General features: G+C 44.9%; 1 protein-coding gene across 3 annotated transcripts in view; it reads right to left on the bottom strand.

Moving 5' to 3' along the window:
- The window catches only part of ELMOD1 (ELMO domain containing 1), a 135,752-nt gene that overhangs the window by 74,059 nt on the left and 41,504 nt on the right, over positions 1-20,189 (bottom strand). For all 3 annotated transcript variants that reach the window (XM_073662197.1, XM_073662199.1, XM_073662198.1), the window contains exon 2: positions 3,920-4,008. In XM_073662197.1, the coding sequence (XP_073518298.1) occupies positions 3,920-3,936 (17 nt within the window). In that variant the 5' untranslated portion in view covers positions 3,937-4,008. The remainder of the gene's footprint in view (positions 1-3,919; positions 4,009-20,189) is intronic.

Below are 20,189 nucleotides of genomic sequence, written 5' to 3'. Positions count from 1 at the left end.
GATGGTAGGGTATGAGATATATTTTTTGTCTTTTGTAGGTTTTGCTTCTTTTTGTTAGTGTGAACATGCTCCTATTTCTTGCATGTGTACCATCTTAGACCTCAGTTCACATTGCTTGGTTTTTTGTCTTGTTTGCATTCTGTGCAAATTAAGGGTGTGGCATCCCCTTTGTTGAGCTGATTGGTATATATGTAGCTTACCACAGGCCTAGGTGGTCTGAAGTTGGGACCCGGTCCTATTTGCCTACCCTTTTATATGCATTACTTCAACTTTGATATACAGTAAGGTTTTTAATATAGACAGTGTAGGTACCGTCCCAATTTAGGGTCACCTTGTCGCTGGTGGGACGGCTTGTATACTTTTTTTGATCAAAAATAGTTCACTAAGTACCCTATATTTATTATGCAACTTTGCTTTACATTTATATATAATGATGGTAGGGTATGAGATATATTTTTTGTCTTTTGTAGGTTTTGCTTCTTTTTGCTAGAGTGATCATGCTCCTATTTCTTGCATGAGTACCATCTTAGACCTCAGTTCACATTGCTTGGTTTTTAGCTTCAACAGCAGACTGGACAAAATCCCATCATTGCTAAGTGTCAGACAAAGCAACCTCCTGCATTGCCTGGCAACCGGGGAAGACAGTATCCCATCTTCCCAGGACAGAGAAATCAGTGGGAGACACGGCATCCCTCGTTTTCACACATCCCACACAACACCAGAACGCGACGCTCCACAAGATTGGGACAGTTTTGCTTCACGCGTAGTAACTCCACCTCCAGGGTCAGGACAATAGCGGAGCTTGTGATCGGAGTAGCGTAGCACCAGACCTGTTCCATTCCCAGGTGGGAGCACAAAACCATGATTCGTAACAGTACTCATGTTATTCTATAAGGACGTGCAAATGGATGATTTGGACTTGGACCGATTGGTCAGAGGAAAAAGAAATTGCAGCATGCACGATTTGCCTCCGATAATCGGATGCCACTCGATCATTCAAGTCTATGGGTCTGTGAAAAAAAAAAATCGGACCACACTTGGATGACATCAGAGTGCGGTCCGATTTTCCCAGACTGACTGCATGGAGGAGGTGGAGAAATCAGATTCCACTCTGGTAAAACTCTGATCAGAGTCAAAGTAACATAATTAAACCATTTATCTCGGATGGAGAGGAAACGGTTGCGTGACCCTAGCCATAGGGGTGAGAGTTCCTGTGATCAGCTGAAGACTGAAAAGAACCAAGACCACTAGAGTTGGAATGTGCCAGTCAAGTATACCTGAAGAAGGAGTTGATTCAACTCCAAAACGCGTTGCTTTATAGTTTTTTTAAATAAATCTGAGCCTCCATACTTGGTCTATCAATCCTCCTTAGCAGCACCGGACACCACCGCTGCAATTTTCCTCCCGCACTTGGAGTGTCCGCGGCACAAGGATGGCTGTTGATGTCCTCCAGAAAGGGAGCCACTCTTATAAAGTGACTCTTTATTCTGGATCAATGGCCTCCTACGTCTGATGCCATCAACAATGATTGGACAATGTCAGATTAACAAGGTGAATGGTAACACCCAGTTGTCAATTTATTCATGCACAACGCAAAATTCTAGGAAAAGATGCAGAAGTATGAAGGATCTCAAACCTTAAGATGGGTAAGTGGGAAGATTTCAATTAGGAATTTTACTGTATTAAAGGTTATTTTTTTATTCTGCTTCAGGATCTGAGAAACGCACATGTGAGAAAAAATAAAACATAGGTCACTTCTTTAAAGCGTCTCTTGATGGAATGCGCTCCAAACTAGGCACTGTTCAACCAGAAGGATGCTAAAAAAAAAACTCTTCCAAAAAACTTGAAAAACTCTTTGGGAAATGAAAAACTTTTCCTCAAAGAAAAAGAATTTCCTGAAGTAGTTTTCACTAGAAAGTGTTCTCTACCGCCTCGAAAAAAAAATTTGGGTGCACAAAACCTAAGGGTGTGTTCACACTTAATCTTTTTGCAGAATTTCTGGAGTAGAAACTGAGCAGAAAATAAAGATTTGTAAGGACCTTTGAGTTTTTTCAGGAGCATTTAGAGAGTTTCTGCTCTGTGCATATGTGCACACACCGTCTTTTTCAGGCATATTTCGCTGGGAATCTGCATGAAAAAGCGCCATAGAAACATAATGCACAGCAACGTCAAAACGATATTGCTGTGCACATGTTCAGTCTTATGTCACAGTTTTCATAGCAGAAATTCTTCCATCAAAACTTGTGGTTTTTGAACTCCTCTTGGATTTTGGGGAGTTTCTGCTATAAAAATTCAGAAGAAAAAAAACAACTTAGTATGAACAGACCCTTAGGCTATGTGCATGAGATGTCTTTTTTAGGCAGATTCTATATCAACCCGTTGTCAATGACAAAAGGACTGGCAGTGCATATGTTCCGTCTTTTGTTACTTCTTTTAACTGCATGAGGCTTCAAAGCTGTGAAGAGGCTAAAAGAAGTGAGTGGCCGCTTGGAAACAGCTACTATTTTATATACAGAATGTAAAAAAAAAAAAAAAAGACGCAGCAAAAAAAGTCCAATGTCCTAAAAGACACTTTAGGAAAAACACCGCCGGAGTTTCATGAAGAGTCTTTACCTTGGAAAATTCGGCAGGTAAGTCGGCATCTAAAGGACGTTGTGTGCACACCCCCTAAGGGTTCTCTTACATGGGCAGATTTACTGCTTGAAACAAGTGTCGATCAACAATAAAAACAAGTGAGCCAGAGCTTGTAAAGCTCCATTTTCCTGGATCAATCATGTGCATTGTATGACCATACAGCGAAACCGCAGGCGAAAAGGGACAAAGTGCCCCCCTTATTTCTACCAAGACTCCCAGCAATCAGCTTCAATTACGGCAAAAACCTGACAGTTAATGTTCAATTTTTCCGCAACGCAACCACCACAGGCAAAATAAAGTATTACATAATGCCCATCTAAAGGAAATGTGTCATCAGGTTTTTATGCTAAATGTATTTTTTTTTCACAAATTTAATACAGGCCTCTAGAGCTTATACTAGACTCATACTTCCTGATCGTTACAGAAGACTTTTCAGCAGTCTCATTATCACTGCTGACAGGATTGCAATGACAGATAACATCTCTATATACAGTAGATAACACAGGATCCACCATTCATAATAGGTGATGTCACAGCTCACCTCCTCCCCCTCTTGTAAAATGACTGATAACACCTCTATATATACTAATATAACACAGGATCCACCATTCACAATAGGTGATGTCACAGCTCACCTCCTCCTCTTGTACAATGACTGATAACACCTCTATATACAGTAATATAACACAGGATCCACCAATCACAATAGGTGATGTCACAGCTCACCTCCTCCCCCACCTGTACAATGACCTTTGCCCAGATTAGTGCATGCTCAGAAAGCTTCTATACAAATGAATAGGGTCAGGGTCAGTCTATTGCTACTAATCTACATGTGCACAATATAAAATAGGAGTTATAGAGTAATAGAATAGACCAAGTGGCCAGAGGGAACATCTATCAAAATTATTAATAAGATACTTAGAACATAAACACCTGATTTAAACACTAGGTCCTTTTCTGGAGATGAGGACCCTGAACAGAAGATCTCCCCTCCTCTACTAATTAAGGATTCTCATCCAGAGAATATTATAATGGGTTTTCTTAACTGGACAGCCCCTTTAAGCTTTAGCTGCATAAATCCAGACATTAAGCAAGACATTAAGAACATTTTATTTCATTCTTCAACGACGGAAGGAAAGAACACGGGATGAAATGTTCCCGGCCTCAGTGATGACACGCGCTCTTAGCCCCCACAGTACGGCTTCTTCCATTCTCTGTAAGCGACAGGTACATCCTAAAAAAAAACTAGTACCGCGAACATAAAAACACCGAGGCGATTACTCACTTCATGAAGTGCTTCATTGTTGACGCCTCAGCGATCCAAGCGTAGAATCCTCAGCAATGTTCCTGATAATAGGCTGGTGCCGGCAGAATCTGAAAAGAATCAGCAGGGAAGAGCGTTAAGAAGACAGAAAATAACTCATCCTCCTGCGCCGGCTACTCGCCAGCTACTCTCTGAACTTCAGTTACTATTGGCCTTCATCTACATTTACATAGCTATTAATATTGTAAGTTTCCGCTCCACTTTTACATTTCCCCGAAACCATCACGCTGCAATTTCAAGCCAAGTATATAGGATAAAAAGAACAAATATAGCAGAGCTGAGAATGTCAGGAAACACAATGTTCTGTGATGTTGTGACGTGCTAGCGATAGTGAACAGCATAGCGTGGAAGCCAAGTGGGTTATCTTAAAGGCTATGTACAGCACACCTTCACACAGGATTTTTTAAATTATTTGTTCAATGCAAAATTAAGCAACTTTTTATATTGTCTTCATTTAAAATCTTTTACCATTTCGCTGTGGCAGAACTGAATGCTTTGCAGAAAAGACAGAGCTCATCTGAGGTCCTTCTGCTACTTCCAGCTCTGCTTTCCCTTCTCTCAGTGTTAGGGCTGCTTCAGACTTCCGTCGGACCGCAATGCACAGAGTGGCATAGACATATATGAAGCTTTGACGCTCAGGTCGCGAGACTTGTGGACAGTCCTTCCACCGTGGTCCATGTTTGGACCGATTTGCACGGACGTCTGGAGCAGCACTTAGATATAGCAGAAGCGGGAAGGGAGTTGTACACTGATCTGCAGTGGAGAGGGGAAAAAGTTTCTCAGAGTCGGCAGAGAAAACTGGCTATAGGAAAGGAAGAAAGACCATGGAAATTAAAAACTGTGCTGATACAAGAAAGCAAGTGAATACAGCAGCATCTTGGATACAGAGACCTCCCATCCAGCCTACATTACTGGGAGAGACACTCCCACAAGAGACAAAACTGAAACTTGGATCCGGCTGCAAACTGTAGATCGGTGGGGACCGGAAAGGAAAGAAGAAATTAAAGTAATTGCTATATTATTAACTAAAGGGTAGCCACTTACATATGGAAAAATATTTTTCCACATCAAAAGGTGTCCATAACCAAAAACAAAGAATTCTGCTACACCTGTATGCTTAAAGGGGATGTCTACGAAGTAACCAGTACGGCAATCCGCTGGCTATCAGCTATAATGATCAGAGGAAGATGCACTTGGCCACAGATTAATCCAGCCATTCATATATATGTACAGAGGGATAAATTCTTTTTAGTATCTCTAGCTAAACCAGAGCCGTACACCCCATGCAAAGTACCCAAGGCCAGTAAAGCAGCACGTATCAAAGTCATTATAGGACATGTATCAGGATATGCCACAATTCTTCTCATGCATTACATAGAAGACCAATCTGAGCCCCTAGCAGGCAATGACCACTGTCTTACAGATCAGCACTACAGTCAACTACATTAGCTCTTGGACTATATAAAAAAAATAAAAATTGTCCATTCATTGGGCATTATGATTCCAATTAAGACTGGCCTTTTGTACACCAGTCTTAATGAATGGAGCACTGTAAAATCTAGCCAAAAATTCTGTCAGAAATAATGAATTTGGCGCATCTTTCAAGTGTAGTGCCTCCCCTCCCTCCAGAGATGTGTAGTAGCCTGGGGCTGGACAGTAGAGTGGTCTTAGTTACAATGAGTTTGCTGGGCGGCTTAGCTATGACCCATCTCGCACCAGCTCTACTCAATGGCGTAGCTTTCCAAGACAGGGTTAAAAATGCCAAAAATCAAGTTGTGCAAAACTGATTCAACATTTCAAGCAGTTTTACCCCCAAAAATTCTGCTAAAAATTGCTTGAACTCCGTTAAGAGTTGGTGCGAAACGATTCGTAAGACCCGATAAATCGGCCACGTCGGTGATCTGTGATCGCTGGATGGGGGCCTTGAGAACTGTCTCTTACCTGAAGGCATGACTGGCTCCTCTTGATTAGCCAGCCTGACACAATGTCATATGAGTGTCACCCCGCCAAGCCGACTAATCAAAAGAAGAGCCGCGGAGACCATCAGGTAAGACGCTGTTCTCAGGGCTTCTGTCCAGCGACCACAGACCACTGATGTGGCACATGGACAGTGTCCAGTGAATCAATTCACACCAACTTTAGCCCCTATGTGCAAAATAAAAGCTACATTTTTTAATTGATTGCAATAGGCGACCCTTATGATTCTTGTCTCCATAGATCTCATATAAGTCCATGGTAGTTTAGTGCTGGAACTTTTACAACTTTCACTCATTAAGAAATATTGTTATTGAATCTTACTACTATTTTACTACTGTAAAGGGCTGCCACCAGGAATTTCGGGGCCCATACTGGAAAAATTTTCGGGCCCCCATTGAGACTCCGCCCAGGCTCCACCCAAGCTCCGCCTCCACCTCCATCCCTCGAACCTTCCACAGTCCCACCGCCCACTCTTGAAAAAACTCCATTTCTGCACCCTGTCCTCATCAATCACACATTAAAAGTTCCCATATCATCTATATAGCCAGCAGCTTTTGTTTGGCCAAAAGATTTTTAAGTCGCCACCACAACAAGGAGACTCTTCTGGCCGAGCCCTACTCTAACTTATTAAACATTTCTTATAATACCCAATATTCTTTTTAGGTATATTTTTATTTATGGGAATGTGTCACATACATTTTTTAAAATGACCAATAATACCACGTACAAGGGTCAAATACTGCCACACCATGACCAGATCACATATTACCACCACATTATTATTATTATTATTTATTATTATAGCGCCATTTATTCCATGGCGCTTTACATGTGTAAAAGGGGGTATAATACAAGAACAATTACAATAATCTTGAACACAATGTGACAGCGACTGGTACAGGAGGAGCGAGGACCCTGCCCGCAAGGGCTCACAATCTACAAGGGATGGGTGAGGATACAGTAGGTGAGGGTAGAGCTGGTAGTGGAGAGATGGTTAATGCAGGTTGTAGGCTTTTCGGAAGAGGTGAGTCTTCAGGTTCCTTTTGAAGGTTTCCATGGTAGGCGAGAGTCTGATACGTTGGGGTAGAGAGTTCCAGAGTAGAGGGGAAGCACGGGAGAAATCTTGTATGCGATTGTGGGAGGAGGAGATAAGAGGGGAGTAGAGAAGGAGATCTTGTGAGGATCGGAGGTTGCGTGCGGGTATGTAACGGGAGACTAGGTCAGAGATATATGGCAGGGACAGGTTGTGAATGGCTTTGTATGCCGTGGTTAGGGTTTTGAACTGGAGTCTCTGAGCAATGGGGAGCCAGTGAAGAGATTGACAGAGAGGAGAGGCCGGGGAATAGCGGGGGGACAGGTTGATTAGTCGAGAAGCAGAGTTTAGGATAGATTGGAGGGGCGCAAGAGTGTTAGAGGGGAGGCCACAGAGCAGGAGGTTGCAGTAGTCAAGGCGGGAGATGATGAGGGCGTGCACTAGTGTTTTTGCGGATTCATGGTTGAGGAATGTGCGGATCCGGGAGATACTTTTGAGTTGGAGTTGGCAGGAAGTGGAAAGGGCTTGGATATGTGGTTTGAAGGAGAGTTCAGAGTCCAGGGTTACCCCAAGGCAGCGAGCTTGAGGGACTGGGGAGAGTGGGCAGCCATTGACGTTGATAGATAGGTCAGTTGGGGGGGTTGAATGAGATGGCGGAAAGATGATGAATTCGGTTTTGTCCATGTTAAGTTTAAGAAATCTGGCAGAGAAGAAGGATGAAATAGCAGACAGACATTGTGGGATTTTGGTTAGTAGGGAGGAGATATCGGGTCCAGAGAAGTAGATCAGTGTGTCATCAGCATAGAGGTGATACTGAAAGCCATGAGACTCTATGAGCTGTCCCAGGCCGAAGGTGTAGATGGAGAAGAGCAGCGGTCCTAGAACTGAACCTTGGGGGACACAGACAGATAGGGGGCGAGATGAGGAGGTGGTGTGTGAGTGGAAGACACTGAATGTCCGGTCTGTTAGGTATGAGGAGATCCAGGATAGGGCCAAGTCTGTGATGCCGGGAGATGAGAGAGTTTGTAGTAAGAGGGAATGGTCCACTGTGTCAAAGGCAGATGACAGGTCTAGGAGGAGGAAGATGGAGTAGTGTCGCTTAGTGACCGCATATGTATGTATTCCATTTTTAGAGAAGGATATAGCCGTCTAGGGCCCTGTTTTTCAGAGAACCATGAGTACAGAGTCCACAGGAATACCCCAAGAGGATTTTAATTCAAATTTGCTTTGAAATCCTGCTAAAAACAAACGCCTCAACTACGCATTGAATATTCTTCCTATTGATTTTCATGTAAAAGCCACTTTGCTTTTCATAGGAGGAGGTTTTTTTTTATTTTTTTTTAGCTTTTTTCTTTCTCCAATGAGGTTTTAAAAAAAGACCCACAGAAAAAAAAGATGTGACATGTCATTATTAGAGGTGGATTCCTTGTGGAAACAGCTCCAATTTTGATACTGTCAAGCCAAAAGTCTGTAAAACATTGTGTGGGGAGAAAAAAGCTTTAAAAAACCCCTTCAAAATGCTTCAGGAAAAAATAAAACAATAAATCCTTTAAAAAAAGAAAGCATTTCCTAAAGTGGATTCTGCTTTAAAAACTCATTGGATTTTTGCCCCTTAAAAAATTTCCTGTGAACCTAAGGGTAGGAGGGCTCACAACGTCTTTGTCAAATGGGTGAACCTGGCAAGTTCTTCAACGTTTTTTTTTTTTTTAAATTCCCTTCAACAATGAAGAAACTGATAGCGGTTGTTCTAGCAGAAACACTGGCAAAACTCTTAAAAATACACTCCGGTGTCTTTTGAGCCTTACCATTGACTTGCAGGAATTGAGCTTCTTCAGGCAGAAGACACCAGAAGGCTGGTCAGCTTACTTGTAAGCACTTGGCAACTTTGGAAACCTGAAGCTAAAGTTAAAAGGAGCTTTAAAAACTTTTTCAGGCAATTTTCAGAGCGGAATCCGCCTGAAAAAAAAAAATCATATGCAGATACCCTAAGAGTATGTGCACAATGAGCTTTTTTGAAGAAGACAAAAACAGCAATTTTTCTAGTGGAAAGAGCTTCAGGAAGCACTCCAGTTTAGCAATTTTGGTTGACTTTGTAGGCAGCATTTCTGTCGTTCAAACCTCCAACAAATTTTTATTTACCTGAAAAAAACTGATGAAACTCAGACCAAACTCTTAGGCAATGTTCACAAGTTGCATTTTTGCTGCATTTTTTTAGCTGTGTTTTTTTATGCAACTTAAAAACTGCATTTTACAGTGGCAGCAAAAGTTATGAGATTTCAGAAATCTCACGCACACACATTTTTTTCCTGACTGAATTGGAAAACTGCTGCGTTTTTGAAGACTGCAGCGTGTCACTTAATTTAGCGTTTTTGCAGCATTTTTTCACCCACAGAAAGTAATGAGTAAGTGCAAAAATGCCAGTATCAGGTCTTGCTGCTTTTTGGTGCAGAAAACTCAAGAACGGGTGAAAACTATATCAGCATGAAAAACACAGCAAAAAACAAACAGCAAAACGCAGCAAAAATGTAGCAAAAACGCAGCAAAAATGTAGCAAAAACACAGCAAAACCTACTTTTTCAAGCAGCTTCTTTACTGCCAAGAGAAAAAAACGCAGCAAAAATGCAAAGTGTGGAGATAGCCTAATGGTAAAAACTGACCCTGACCAAACTCTGAAGAAACTTGGATCAAAAACACATATGAAACTCAGTGGGGAAAATAAGTATTTGATACACTGCAGATTTTGCAAGCTTTCTCACTTACAAAGAATGGAGTGGTCTGGAATTTTTATTGTAGGTACAGTTCACCTATGAGAGACAGAACTCAATAGAAAATCTTTGGAAAGATCTCTGAAAGATTTGGAGAAGATCTGTATGGGGGAAGGGGCCAAAATCCCTGCTGCAGTGCGTGCAAACCTGGTCAAGAAATACAGGAAACGTCTGACCTCTGTAATTGCAAACAAAGGTTTCTGTACCAAATATTAAGTTCTGTTTTTCTATTGTATCAAATACTTATTTCATGCAATAAAATGCAATTTAATTATGTAAAAATCATACAATGTAATTTTCTGGATTTTTTTTATGAGTCTGTCTCTCACAGTTGAAGTGTATCTACGATAAAAAAGGACAGACCTCTCCATTCTTTGTAGGTGGGAAAACTTGCAAAATCAGAAGGGTATCAAATACTTATTTTCCCCCACTGTATGTGAAAAATCAATGACGTGTGAATGATCCCTTAGTTTACCAGTTCTACCAGTAAATGAAGTGGTTTGTTTTTTTGTGTGGTTTCAGTCCACACACCTTACGACCGCTATATACAGACACCTTATACCGTAACGCACAAACAGACCAAAGATGTCAGACAACTGATGGGTGGTCAATTATGGCGCAGTGAAGTAAAAAATCCCAGAAGACTGGCGGCGTTTAACCTAAACTCCTAATGAGACGTCAATTACATCCTCCGGGGAAAATGAATGTAATTTACAGAAGCTCTGAACACACGGAAATAGGAGGAGAAACTAAATGCTCTTTATTTATCAAGGACCACAACAAAGTCACCCGAGCAGTATACATAAACAGAGGGCGATCTAATACGGCTTCTTGCTACATTTATCCCCACTTTTAGTTCTAGCTTTTGGTTTAAGTTTTAAGGATATAGACATCTTTGTAATCTGCATGTATCTGTTTGCTATTGTGTTTCATTAAACATTTTGCACGGTTTGGCTTTTACATGCTCTTTTTCTTTCTTCATATTGCTCACCGCAGAAGAGCTAACTTAGAATTCGGCAGTGAGCTAGTTCTGACAGAGTTTGCAACTCTTTTATCTGTCTTAGGCTAGAGTCACACTCATATTTTTTCTCATCCTAGAGAATCGGGTCAGTTATGCTAATCACACTCTGATCCGATTCACACTGATGAGAAGATGGAGAAAAAAAAAAGTCTCCATCTTCTCCACTGTGTCAGTGAATGGAAATCGGACTGCACTCAGATGTCATCCGAGAGCAGTCCGAATTTTCCCATGGACTCATTGACTTGTATGGCCGAGTCAATCCAAATATTGAATCAAATTTGGGCCTTTGGACAGGCTCAGTCCAAAGAAAAAAAATCTGACATGTGCATGGCCCCATTGGTTTGAGTGCGATCCAATGTTTTGCTGAATCTCACTTGGACCAAAAATACAGCCATGTGCACGAGTCCTTAATCTGAGCTCCTCTGTGCTGACTTATGGCCACAAAGCAAATCAAAGTTGAGCTGAAGTTTCATGTGATCAGAAATCAGCCGAGAGAACTTCAGTAAGGACAGATAAAAGCGTTCAAAATGAGCTCGCTGACAGATTCTTAATCACCTCATTCTGCAGTCAGTACTAAACAGCACAGCCCAGAGGCTATAAAGAGCAGTGCGGCATTTTTAATGAAGCCCAATTGAAAAAAAAACAACAACTATTCTTAGCCCCAAAATACATGAATTTAAGTAAAAAAAAAAAAAAAAGTGATTTCATCTGATTTATGACAATACCAGAAGCTCAGGTGAATAAATCAACCCAGAGGAGCTCAGAACAAGTTCAATGACAAATTCTCGATTAACTCATTCTATAGCCAGCAGTAAACATTGCCACATAAGGACTATATGGTTCAAAATTATGTGATAAGGCTTCTTAAAGGGTCGATATTGACTTTTAGGATCGTCGTTACATCCAATAGGTGGCATATATGGTAAACGCCATAAAAAAAATCAAAAAGCCAGAATTAGCAATTTTCAGTTATCTTGCATCCAAAATAAAAAAGGGAGTAAAAATAAAAAAAACTATTTCAAATCTTGGTGTCAAACGTTAGGGGTTAAAGGGCACCTGTCATGTCCCCAAATGCAGGTTAACAGCGTTCCAATGCTGTCTGTCCGCCTTACTGAAAGTGCAGCTTCCGGGAGCAAAATGAACTTTATTCCTCCCGGAAGCTGCCTGCTTTCAGTCATAGGGGTGTTTCTAGAGTGGCTAAGGTGATTGGTCAGTAAACAGTGTGCACGTTGATTGCCAGTTCGCTCTACAGTGTATCTGGGAAAAGCGAACTGCCAATCAAAGTGCTGGGGCGGGCTTACAGTCTATAACTGAAAGCCAGAGGCTCCCGGGAGGAAAAAGTTCATCTCCTCCCAGTAGCCAGGCTTCCAGTAAGGTGGCGGGACATCTTTGGAGCACTGTTAACCTGCAGATTAATCCAGCATCTGCAGGATAGTAGCATTTGAGGACATGACGAGTTCCTTTTAAGTGTTCTCAGGACATTTTTTTTTTCTTTGTTTTATAATTTTATTATAAAGAGATCAATGGTAATTACCTTTATCCATGTTGGTCTTGGATGGTTATGAGTTATTAATTGATATCAATTTTGAGGTCTAGAAAGTGTTAGTAATTAAAGGGGCTGTGGTGCTTGCAGCAGCCACTAGAGGGAGCTCAATGCATCTATGCAGCACCCATTGATTGAATTCAACAATAAATCTGTATGCACTTAGCTCCTCCTAGTGGTGACAAAAAATACTGTATTCATTTAGCTCATTGTTTTTTCCTGATCTGCTCAGAGGGAGGTTTATGGTTAAAAGGAATCATAGCACTCTTTAAAAATAATTCGGTGATGGACAAAAAAAAACCTTAGCACAGGGAAAAAAAAATCTATGGTGCATAAGAAAATAATTGTGTAGATTTTATACATCAACTAATGACCGCCCTCAGGAATTTACATCCATCTGGAGATGTACTATGGAAATAAGCTCATCACTGAACAGGACATGTGTCTCGCGATGTTGTAGGTTCACATTACACTCAAATAACAATCTGCAAGACATGATTTCAGCAGGGATGTAATTGTTGTGACAAAGCAAGAAGCACTCAAGGACCTGGTTATTGTGCAACCATGAGAATGGTGTCTGAGGGGCGAGCATGAATCATCTGTCTGAGCAGATAAGGCGCGCGTCAGGATGGTCCGCTCATGTAACAGAACTACTGTAGATACAGGATCACCGTCTTCGGCTATCACTTGTCAGCCAGTCACAAAGTTCCTGGAGCAGGGCAGAAACGGGAAAACAACGTACATCTCCCATCAACAGCTCCAGGACCATGTGGTTTTCACAGCAGATAATGCGCGCGTCAGGATGGTCCGCTCATGTAACAGAACTAGATACAGGATCACCGTCTTCGGCTGTCACTTGTCAGCCAGTCACAAAGTTCCTGGAGCAGGGCAGAAATGGGAAAACAACGTACATCTCCCATCAACAGCTCCAGGACCATGTGGTTCTCACAGCTGCTATATGTTCCATACCCAAGAGATCCCCTGCCTGGTATAGAACCCCTATAAGGATCTCTAGATCCCAGAATATCAGCATTCAGGAGTGATTATAGGTTTTATGGAACTACAATTCCCAACAGGTAATAACACTGACCTGTAGACAAACAAAATTGGAAAAGCTAGGTTTTTCTTAATTGCACATGTGCATATATATATATTACTGCCTCCCATGTACAAGAATATAACTGCTATAATACTGCCTCCTATGTACAAGAATAGAACTACTATAATAGAAGGCTTGCCACCTAGGTCAAAAGTAGCCAGTTTATGCTGGTATCTTTCCCCACAGCTCCTCTGAGTATCCAGTTTGTTTGTTTGTAATCCGTGTTAAGTATATAATTCCACATGTGTTAATTCATAGTTTTGATGCCTTCAGTGTGAATGTACAATTTTCATAGTCATGAAAATACAGAAAAATCTTTAAATGAGGTGTGTCCGTATATATATATATATATATATATATATATATATATTATATATATATATTTCTCTACGGTACCCGTGCATCATGAATCGTGGTATGTGTTAAAGGGGCCCACTGAGACTCCGGAGCCGGACCTCCCTGTACGTGGGTTCTGTGAATGAACTCAATGCTTCAGCGTGCAGAATTTTTTTTTCAGCAACTCAATGAGGCTGGGAAGATACAATCTGTATTATCGCAGCATTCTCCTGTATGCAGATCACAGATAATAGTGAATTGAGGCCTGCTGTCCATTAGATCACTATTAGCAGTCATCAGCACAGAGAGAAATGCTGAGATGACACAGATCATGTCCTCCCCGCACGCTCATCTTCTTTCCTATGCAGCGTGATCTGCAGTGAAAGCGAAATACATACATTTATATTGTGACTGCACAAGGCAATGGCAGCCAAAATGTAGATGTGCAACTGTGGAGTTAAAGGAGCACTCTGGGCAAAACTGCAGCTCTCTGTTATGCTTAGTGCAGTGTATGGGGTGATGTGTGATGCAGGAATTAAAAGTAAAAAACTAGTAATGCATTGTACCATCAGACCTGCATTACGTAGAACACAGTGAGGCTATGTTCACACGTTGCTTTTTTGCTGCGTTTTTTTCTGCAGCCAAAACCTACTCCCTCGGCAGTAAAAAAGCTGCTTACAAAAAGCAGGTTTTGGTGCGTTTTTGCTGCAGATTATTGGTGTCATTTGTTTACAGTACAGGCCAGTGGCTAATTTTCAAAAAGAGCAAAATTGATTGAATTCAAACATCCCGATCATTTTCTTCCCTGAAATCATCTGTCAAGGGAGAGCTGGGAGGCCTGCATGCACATCAGATGCTGGACAGTCCTGCCAAAATCAGTGGGTTCAACAAAGGCCCTATCTTCAATCTATGGCTGCCCTTTTTAGTTAAAGGGGTTATGTGGTACTTTTGGTTAACCCCCCCCATGTAATCCCCCCCCAGGTCCCTAAGACTTTTTGTAAATACCTTCTGTTGCTGATAGTGCCTGTGAGAGGCGCTATCGGTGGCCGCTCACAGGCATCACGTGACCCCGTGCTGATGTCACGACTTGTGAGGCGTCACTCAGTGCTGGGGTCCTCGCGGTGGCTGCTGGGTTGTGGGCGAGGTTTCCCCCACCCCGTCACACCCAGCATCCACCGCGCGCTTTCCCAATGAATGGGGCGAGGCAGAGCGCGCGGTGGATGCAGGGTGTGACGCGGTGGGGTAACCCCACCCACAGCCTGGCATCCACCGTGGAACGCAGAAGACAGAGACCCCCGGCTGCTGCCAGCACTTGTCGTGACATCAGCGGATGTCAGAGCCGGCGGCAGCCGGGAGTCACGTGATGCCTGTGAGCGGCCAGTGATAGCGCCACTCACAGGCAGTCACTGCAACAGAAGGTATTTACAAAAAGTCTTAGGGACCTGTGGAGGGATACATGGGGGGTAATCTAAAGTAGTGGACAGCCCCTTTAAGAAAACAATACGCAGCCATGTACTGATGATTTTACTGAATGATACAGGGGTCACGTTTCTCCTTGTGGAGAGTGACATGTCAAGCCTGGCATGTCATAGTGACACAAATATGCCTAAATAGCCCCCTAGACGATTGCACTTTCTATTAAAAGAGGTTCGCACATCTGTCTTGGGGATACCGACATAAATCTTTTACTAAGTGATTACCAAACGTTAATCAACGGTTGAAATTATGTTACTGTTCTGTATCAGCTTAGTAAAGGAAATCTGTCCGGAGGCTTTTGCTATCTCATCTGAGAGCAGTATGATGTTGGCAAAGAGACCCTGATTCCAACGATGTATCACTCAGTTTACAGGGTGCCGAAGTTCTGACACAATCAGAGTTTTTAGATTTAGCAATGCAGCAGAGCTGAGGAAGCTAACCCCGCCCACACCAGGCTCTGTATATACTATGATCATAGACCCTGAGCTGCCTATCATAGGAGGGGGTGAGTATAGCTTTATTTGTTTTAATTTTTACGGTTCACTGTAACTCGTTTGCATGGATTTAAATAGTGTGACCTAGTTGTCAAGCACTTTCCAAGTGATGCTATCGCCTGGAAAGCGCTTGTCAATCTGCATGCGGAAACGCATGTGAATCCGCATGTGGATCCGCATGTATTCTGCAGGAAAAAGCATGCACAATCTGCATGCGTTTTTTCTGCCAGGGAGATGCAGAAATGCTGCAGAAATTTTCTGCTTCATTTCTGCATCGTGGGCACATAGTCTGAGAGAGGCATCAGCATGCGGTCTTCAGATTACACAGCAAAAACCTCCTGAAAGATTCCCTTTAAGGATGTAGCAGGGCTTGTATAGTTAGATAGATCTCACGGAAACATGCTAGATCTCCCACTTTCACTGTGAGAGGTGCTGCAGAGGGTTGTGGGATCCCGCTCTGCATACAGAGATCCCACAACCCAAAGGTTTGCTACTACTGTAAATTGGGACCTCTAGGGGAATATTAGGAGCACTTCTAGGATTTTTTTTAATCGGTGTTATTTAGTACAATCATCAGTCTGTGGTTGCCCATTGTTTTCTTCAATAAAAGGGGGCAGCCACAGACTAGTGATAGGTCCTACTAGGGCAGTGCTGGCGAACCTATGGCACGCGTGCCAGAGGGGGCACGCAGAACCCTCCCGGTGGGCACGCACGCCATCGCCGCAGCACTAGCGCTACTGGATCAGGCCCGGCGGGTGAGAACTCTGAGCCCGCCGAGTGCCGACGCCAGCCCCACTACTTCAGCTAGATGTGCGTTCTCGGACATACATCTAGCTGAAGTGTATTGCAGCGCACAAACTTGCCAGGCCCGTGCGCTGCAATAGACGCTGGCTTGGGGGGGAGCATATATACATGGACTGGGGGAGGGAGTATATATACATGGACTGGAGGGGAGCATATATACATGGACTGGGGGAGGGAGTATATATACATGGACTGGAGGGGAGCATATATATGACGCACCCCTGGGCCTGTGTCGCGCAGCGTTGCGCACGCGGGAGCTTACCCGGAGCCGGATCTGTTGAGGGTAGTAATCTCGTGGCGTTGACCCGGTCCGTGCCCAGGGAGTCAGACTAAGTGGCGCTGTATTAGCGGTAGATGTTGTACGACTACGCCACCCGTTGAATGCAGCTATGGAGCTGCCGCTGCAGGACAGTCCGCTGAGGCCGGTGGATGGATGGTGCAGCGTAGATGGTATAACCCCCAACGGGAGGGGTATGGCCTCAGGGCAGCCGACGTGGATGATGGGGGTAGCATGAACCACTCAGAGACGGTACGGTGTAGTTCAGGGTCTTTACTGGTGACAACGATAGACCCTCCCGGAGTACTGGCTAGCGATTGGGGCCTGGTCAGTCCTTGAGCAGATGGGATCTCCCCTGGCCAGGCGGAGTTGTAGGCCTCCCAAACTAACGATACTCTTCTGGCTACCTTGCTAGAGGCGGGTATAAGTAGCCCACGTCCCTGAGTGTACCGTGTGGTGCTCACCCGTATGGCCGGTGACTCGGGGCCTTCTAGTAGCTTCCGCTCCACGACGGCGGTGCTGGTCCCATGCGTGTGACCGTGCCTTCGGGTTTCTTGGCCAGAGGACCTGAAATCCCCTGCCTGACGGATTCTGCTGCTGGGTAGGAGTTAGTCCCCACAGCCTCGGACTCCGGGTCCGGTAAGAAATCTTCTCAGTCAGGGCGAGCTCTGCAGCTGCCAGCCCCTGACTCCTTGTAACACTGCTCCCACAGAGCTCCTGTTGTTTCTTCCCATAGCTGCTTCTCTTCTCTGTCTCTACTTCTGGCATGGCCCAGGAGCAGGGCCCAGCCGGAGCCACAGCTCCCTGTCAGCCCTCCTGGCTGAACTCTCCCTCTGAACTCTCTAACCCTGCCTCAGCCCCAGGTTTATATAGGGGAAGTCCTTCCCCTCCCAGGACTGGGCAGGAGGTGTGGCATGCATAGGATTCCTGACCAAGAGACCTCCCACCTGCTCTCAGACATAACATTGCATTACTGTGGAAACCAGACCCCTGGGGTGCCACATTCCCCCCTAGTGAAATTTAGTACTCCGGGACTAAACATATTTTTTTAGAAAGACATAACAGGGTATAACAATAATAATACAATAAGAAAAACACATAAAGATGGTTACGGCGTGTCCGCAACCGGGTGCAGTTTTGAAGAAAACAAAGGTGTCCATTTCACCAAAACAGGGAGACGTAACCAGGTAGGGGTCTGTCCTGCCCCGAGTCCTTAACAGTCTTTAGTCCATTCCTAGGTTACGCTCCAACCAATTGTACAAGGATTCCCGGTAAATCCACCAAGGACTCCTAAAAATAACTAGAAACTGTAACGGGTCTGGGAGGCGGAACCTCTGGGCTACTATACAAGGGAGCGGTCCTTGTAAGGGAGCGGGTGGCGACCAGGCAGGCAGTCACAGCAGGTGACCGGGACAGTCTCTGGGTGTACGGGCAGGAGGTCACGGCAAGTGATCAGGGCAGTCTCTGGAAGAACGGGCTGGAGGTCACGGCAAGTGACCGGGGCAGTCTCTGGAAGAACGGGCTGGAGGTCATGGCAAGTGACCGGGGCAGTCTCTAGGTAAGGGGTAGGTACGACCTGTGATGGCTGAACCTCCAGGTAGGCTAGCAAGGCAGATGGAGGATGTGTGCTCCCAGGTGAGCAAGCGAGAGTCTCTGGAATAGCAGGTGGTCACAGCACGTGACGGCGGAGCCTCCAGGTAGGCAAGCAGGCAGGTAGCGGAGAAGCGCTCCCAGGTGAGCGGGCAAGAGTCTGGAATAGCTGGTGGTCACAGCACGTGACAGCGGAGCCTCCGGGCAGGCAAGCAGGCAGGTAGCGGAGAAGCGCTCCCAGGTGAGCGGGCAAGCTGGTCCATAGACAGACTGACCGGAGTTGTAAGGCAGACCGTCGGACCTCAGGCAAGCAGGCAGGTAGCTGATGTGCGCTCCCAGGTGAGCGGGCAAGTTGGTCCTTAGACAGACTGACCGGAGTTGTAAGACAGACTGTCGGACCTCAGGCAGGCAGGCAGGTAACAGGAAATCAGGCAGGATTAGGACAGCAAGCTGGCAGGAATCTGGCAGGTAACTGGCAACGGGACCTGAGGGCTGAAGCAGAGTAGAACGGTGCAACAACATTGCTCGGGCACCTCCATTTTGGAGGAGGTGCCTTATATATGGTAAAGTCCTCCGGCCATTGGCCGGGGACTCCTTAGGACGGCGCGCGCGGCCCCTTTAAGAGGGAGGGCACGCGCGCGCGCCCTAAGCACAGTGGCCGGGAAGGAGCGCGCGCTGCCAGCAGAGCGGGAGAGGGACGCCGGGCACGGAGCAGAGCGGTGAGGGGAACAGCGTCCCTGCCTAGCAGAGGGCAGGGACGCCGGCACTACAGTACCCCCCCCTTTAGGCCCCCCCTTTTTTTAGGCCAGATAGAAATTTAGCTAGGATGAGAGGGGCATGGATGTTCTCCCGGGGCTCCCACGTTCTCTCCTCAGGACCAAACCCCTTCCAATCTACCAGAAAAAAGGTCTTTCCTCTTACCCTTTTGGTGGCAAGAATGTTCTCTACCTCAAACTCGTCCTCAGCAGAAACCGGAGCAGGAGGCGTACCTGTAGACTTGGAAAAAGAGTTAAGCACCACGGGTTTGAGGAGAGATACATGGAAGGAGTTAGGGATCCGTAAGTTGGCCGGGAGTTTCAATTTATAGGCCACCGGGTTGATCTGACTGATGACCTCCAGAGGACCGATGAACCGAGGCCCTAACTTGTAAGAAGGTATCTTGAGTCGAACATATTTAGATGAGAGCCAGACTTTATCTCCTGGACGAAATTGTGGAGGATCCAGGCGTTTTTTGTCAGCGTGTCTTTTCATACGCTCGGATGACAGAAGGAGTGCGGACCGGGTACTCTCCTATATGGAGGAAAATTTGCTAACGAGAGATTCCGCAGCCGGGTTGTCCACAGAGGTGGAGACAGGAAAAGGAATCCGAGGATGCTGACCAAAGACTACAAAAAACGGGGATTTGGAGGAGGATTCGCTCTCGTGATTATTATAAGAGAACTCGGCCCATGGTTGGAGATCCACCCAGTCAGAATGGTGGGCATTAACGAAGTGCCGGAGGTAACTGGTCAGGTTCTGATTGATCCGCTCCACTTGACCATTGGACTGTGGGTGGTAAGCGGAAGAGAAGTCCAGGGTGACGTCTAGTAGTTTACAAGTGGCTCTCCAGAAACGTGAGGTGAACTGTACCCCACGATCCGACACGATGTGGAGGGGCAGGCCATGAAGACGGAAGATGTGGCGGATAAAGTCTTTAGCCAGCTCGGGTGCAGACGGAAGGCCTGGCAGGGGAATAAAGTGAGCCATCTTGGAAAAGCGGTCAGCGACCACCTAAATGACCGTACAACCGGCAGAGACGGGGAGATCAGTTATAAAG

This window comes from Phyllobates terribilis, unplaced genomic scaffold, assembly GCF_046119375.1.
Source record: "Phyllobates terribilis strain yellow unplaced genomic scaffold, ASM4611937v1 Scaffold_2__4_contigs__length_985480577, whole genome shotgun sequence".
Classification (NCBI taxonomy): Eukaryota; Metazoa; Chordata; class Amphibia; order Anura; family Dendrobatidae; genus Phyllobates; species Phyllobates terribilis.
This window is presented reverse-complemented; position numbering and strand designations above follow the sequence as displayed.